This window comes from Merops nubicus, unplaced genomic scaffold, assembly GCF_000691845.1.
Source record: "Merops nubicus isolate BGI_N331 unplaced genomic scaffold, ASM69184v1 scaffold14335, whole genome shotgun sequence".
Lineage (NCBI taxonomy): Eukaryota > Metazoa > Chordata > Aves > Coraciiformes > Meropidae > Merops > Merops nubicus.
Window position 1 is genome coordinate 1,340 of NW_008610354.1, and position 4,998 is coordinate 6,337.

The following is a 4,998-nucleotide window of genomic DNA, read 5'->3' on the forward strand; positions in this document are numbered from 1 at the left end:
GTCCAAAGTCTGCAGTTACCTTTGGATCACATCTCAGGTGTACTTAAGAGATATGGCCTCTCTTACTCAAATTCTCTCTCTTCTTTGGCAACTCCTGGTTTGTCTGATGCTCTCTTGCCCAGTTAAGTCCATGTGTCCTTTTTCTGATCTTAAACCTTCTTTATTTTATCCATCTACTTTACTGCCTCTCAGGAAACGCTGATATTAGTGTTGAAATAACATGCTTCAGTTTGCACAAAGAAAACACCAGTTCTCTTGCTTTCTTCACTGTTCTTTCCATCATACATATATTAATGGCTTTGCTACTGAAGAATTTAATACTAATGCTATTTGTATCTTATGCAAGAGTATTTGAACGTGTTTCTTGGTGCGGATCAACGTGGTCTTAATATTTTAAAAGGAAAAAAAACTTCTCTAATCTGCTTTATAACAATGAATGTCCAGCTTTTTTGGTTTTGTTATTGACTGATGTTTTACAAAATAGGTAAACTGATGAGAAAGTTTATTTCTGAGCTTCTAATAAATGCATTATCTTTTACTTATTCAGGTAGTGTCCCATCACTAGCTGCTGGCCTTTTCTTTGGGAGCTTAGCTGGACTGGGTGCCTATCAGCTCTCACAGAATCCAAGTAATGTTTGGATTTCTCTGAGTAAGTTGCTTAAAATTTTAATTAGTAGTCATTATATTTACCCTAAAATAACTGGGTAATTAAAATGAGTACCTAAAAGTCTTTGCAGACTAGTTAAACTGATGATGTTATAAATCTAGTTTCAACCTAATCTTTAAAATTGTGTTTTAGTGAAAAATCTCCATTAGTGGCCAAAATCTGCTCTCTCCCTGGAATGTGAACTGCTAGGATTACTTTATATTATATTACATTATATTTTTAAAGAAAGTAGTGGGAATACATATTAATACATACACATTAAAAACTACTTGTCTCAGTGTGTCTTGCTCAGTGATTTCTTATAACATTCCTGCATCCCTTTTGCAAGAAGTATAAAGTGCTTTGGGTGATAGTTCAAACTTAGATTTTTGTTCCTCTTCTACAACAGGAGAGGAGAATGTCTGTTACTTATCATTAGATAATCTCAAAAAGCCTACAGGTTGTGAAGGAAAATGTGTGCTAAGATAAAGTGAAACTTATGTAGTTAAAAAAAAAAATAAACCGAATAGAATTATTTTACATCCTTCTGCAAAATAAAATTCAAATGAGCATTTTGTGTTTAAAATGTAGTAGGGTGTGAGTCTCCAAAATGCCATTTTTCTGTTTCTGCCATTTATCTTCTAGAGCTCAGGGTTGTGATCAAGTTAGGGTGGTTATCACCATGTTCAAAGGATCACAGAGGAAGGGGAATGCTTGTAAACAGATGTCTGACCTCTGTGTGTCCTCTTTTTGGCTGGATCCTACTTTCAGCATCCTGCAGGAGGCTGGAGCATTTGAGGAAGGGTGATACCCCTGCAGACAGCCCATACCCTTAGCAGGCTATTCTGTTACTGCTGGAAACAGCAGAGACTGTGATTGTCCTATTTATGTATGTGACAAAGATGTGGAATTACAAAGGTGTTGCATACCTGGGGAGTTTTAACAGAGAAGCCAGCAAGCTTCAGTAATGTAGTTTCTTCTGCCTTCTCTCACAGCTGGAGCTTCCCTTCTCCCTGACATTGAGAAGCAAGCTGTGGAGAGTCACTGCTCAGTCCGTGCTTAAAGGGCTGCCACTGGCTAATAGCCTTTGTTCACTGGAGCAGTGAGAGAGCATCTAGCTCTTTGATACCTGAAAGGGCAAGTCCCTGCATTTCTCTGCATTTCAGCATTCTCCACTGCCACATCCACTGGCTGGGTCAAAAGCTGTGTGTGTTCAGGCCTAAATAACTGGAAAAAATTGCAAATACAGTGAGCTTAACAGAAGTGAGACAAAGTATTTTTCCAAATGCAAGAGACAGATATGTTTCTGTTATTTGGTAGCATGTGGAGTCTTTTCCTCCCTCCTTTCATGCTTTAAAGTTTTTGGAGATGGTGTGCTCTACTTATGTCTTAGACAACATTATATTTAGAGAGGTGTGGATATTTGAAAGACTGGCTAGAGCTTGAGATATTTGAGTACTGAAGAATTTTAGTTCTTTCCTGTGTATTAGACTGTGGTCCCAGTCTTTTTACCTACTTCCATGAGACTGTTAGATGTCAGTGACAATATTTAGGATGGTGTTAGGGAGGAAGGATGCTGTGGCTGGGATTGAAGATGAGTTCCAGAGCAGTGCAACATAGATTATGTCCAGTCTCCAAAGAAGTAAATTCTGACAAAAAAAAAAAAGAGTATTCAGAAATGTATGGAGCCCACTGTCTGCTAGAACTTGATTTAGAATATTTACACTTCACATACTGAGGTGTTCCAAAAATTGCACAATTTATTGACCCATTTTGTCTGTTACATGACATAACCCTGTTTCACTTTTTACTTCATGCTTCTACTGTTCCTTAGTTTGGAATTGCAGCATCTCTCACAGACACATGCATCTCTGCTGACTGGACTGTGTAATCTCTCTTTTAAGTTACATCTGGAACACTGACTGCTGTCATGGGAACAAGATTTTACAACTCTGGCAAATTCATGCCTGCAGGACTGATTGCTGGTGTCAGGTATAACACAATATACTTTTGGTTTTTAACCTCTTCTGTGTGATTTCTTATTTATTTAATTAAACTCAGAGTGAATCATATTTGGTGTATCGTTTTTGTTTCCATGCACCATTTACATGGGAAGTATTTGCAAATAAATTGACAAATTATTATCATTATCTAATTCTGTGTTTTTCTCCCTTATACAGTTTGCTGATGGTTGGAAGATTAGCACTGAAGATGATGGAGAAGCCCCATGATAAGTAATATTCATTTTACAGTTTAATATCTGGATAAGGAAACCTGATAATGAGGTTGTATGAATGCAGAAGCAAGAAGATGGAACAATTTTCTATATCAAGATTTTTTTTTTTCCTTTTTTTACTATAAGGTGGAGTAGAATGATGGGACAGATAGTTGACTTACAAGGTGCCTTTTGTTTCAAAGATCACTGAAAGGTAGAGCTATTATTGTGTAGTGAGAAACTGGCCCTGGGTTTGATTTATCCAGACAGATTTTGGTGTATAAAAATACAGAGGAGTGATATGCAAGGCAGTCACTCACCACCCACTGACCAAAGCCCAGCCTGTTCCCAGCTAGCAATCCCAGGGGAGATAATCCCAAACCTTCAGTCCTGGAAGAGAGAAAGCCTCAGCTTCCCAGCTAATGCTCATCTATACACTGAGCATGATGTTGTACGGAGTATTTCATTGGCCAGTCTGGCTCCATTGCTCTGGCCATCCTCTCTCCCAGATTCTGGTGCACCTGTACACCAGCAAACCATGGGAAGCTGAAAAGTCCTTGATTCCTTAGCAACAACTAAGCCCATCAGTATATTATCAGCATTCTTCTCATACCACTTCCCACGCTGAATCCAAAACCCAGCACTATTCTAGCTCCTAAGAAGCAAAATCAGCTCTCTCCCAGCTGAAACCAGGACAAGGTTGTAATTAAGAAAGTATCCACAAAGAGGCACCAGGAGTAGCTGGCTCAACACCACAGTGTTACCTCCTACTTTTCATACTGAGTATTACAGTGTGCTTTACCTGTTGCATTCTGACCTTTTTATTGTGAAGTGATACTAAAATGTTGCTTTTCTACAAGTAAAATTTGTTACAAACCTTTATTTGTTATGTTTTTGTATCCATTCTGTGTGTCTGGGAGCAGGGGGTATTTCCTTTACCTTCATTTTGCTCTCTGGAAGTCTTTGCAGTGAACTGTTAGTACCTGTCTTACTAATGGTATTTTAAAATCACTTTCTAAATGGAGGGGCAGAAGATTAAATCAGGGGCCTTCATTAACACTGCATTAAAACAGTTGGAAAGGAACTTTGTGGATTAATTACATGAGATCGGTGCTAGGCTAAATGAGCAGTTGAATGTGATCTGGCCAAAGGACTACATAACTAGAATAAGATAAACTATTTAACATTAACACCCTGTAATTCTGATCTTACAGGCTTATTTGGCAGTACAATGTGTCAGCATTTTATTTTTATCATTTAGGAAAGTGGGTCTGCCTCTTCAACTCTGTCTTTACTAAGAAGTGGAGTCAGGAGAGTCCCTGGTTCTGCTGTGATGCCTGAGGACTGAAGTGTGGAAGAGGCATCAGTGGTTTCTGGTGCCTTTGTTAAGACTCCATTCTCAGATCACTTCTGGCTGTGTTAGTGCAGGCACAGCTAACGTGGGCTTAGCACTGTGAGGGAAGAGAGAGAGAGGCAAGAAATGTGTGAAAGAAAATTCTCTATCAACTTCTCCTTTAGTGATACAGGATTATTCATTAACTAGGATTCTTACGGGGTGTAACTCTAAAGTGATATTTTTATATAGTGACTATTCAAGATTTTACTTTGGGACCTCTATACCATTGATTACATCAAAACTTTGTCAACTGTGTAACAATTGCAACAAAGCAGCTTTAAATTAACTTGCATCTCACCGACTTCCCATTTTGTAGGGCTTAAAGGAATTGCCAACACTTCTTTCAAACTGCATAAAGCAAATTCTGAACTACATGATTGCTCCATTTCATTGGCCACTTCAAAGCTGGTATTTCCTGGTCTGAAAATGGTATTTAACAGCAGAGCCAGTGACATTTCTGTTGTTTTGAATCAGTGGAAGCCCATATGTAGTAGATTTTAAAGTTGTCGTAGTAGGAAATACTAATTACAAGCAGATCTATAGATGTTGGGTCAATTGTGCTGTACATTACTAATTCTCTTAGCAAAAGTTATAAAATTAATTCCAGCTTTTTTAACATATTTCATATTGTAATCTCTCATTTCCAGGCACTTAATCTGTAAATAACCTGATCTGCACAGGAATGATCTGCAGGGAGAAACACTAAGAACATGTAAAAGCACATCTGAAATTCTAGTCCCA

General features: G+C 38.2%; 1 protein-coding gene across 1 annotated transcript; it reads left to right on the top strand.

Annotated features, from left to right (window-relative positions):
* Positions 1–547: 547 nt before the first annotated feature.
* On the top strand, positions 548–2,884 carry LOC103773521 (transmembrane protein 14C-like; the record flags this gene model as incomplete). Its single annotated transcript, XM_008940890.1, has 3 exons — positions 548–649; positions 2,551–2,638; positions 2,827–2,884. Coding segments are annotated over 3 exons (248 nt in total), but the record flags the coding sequence as incomplete, so codon positions are not given.
* Between the last annotated feature and the right edge of the window lie 2,114 nt (positions 2,885–4,998).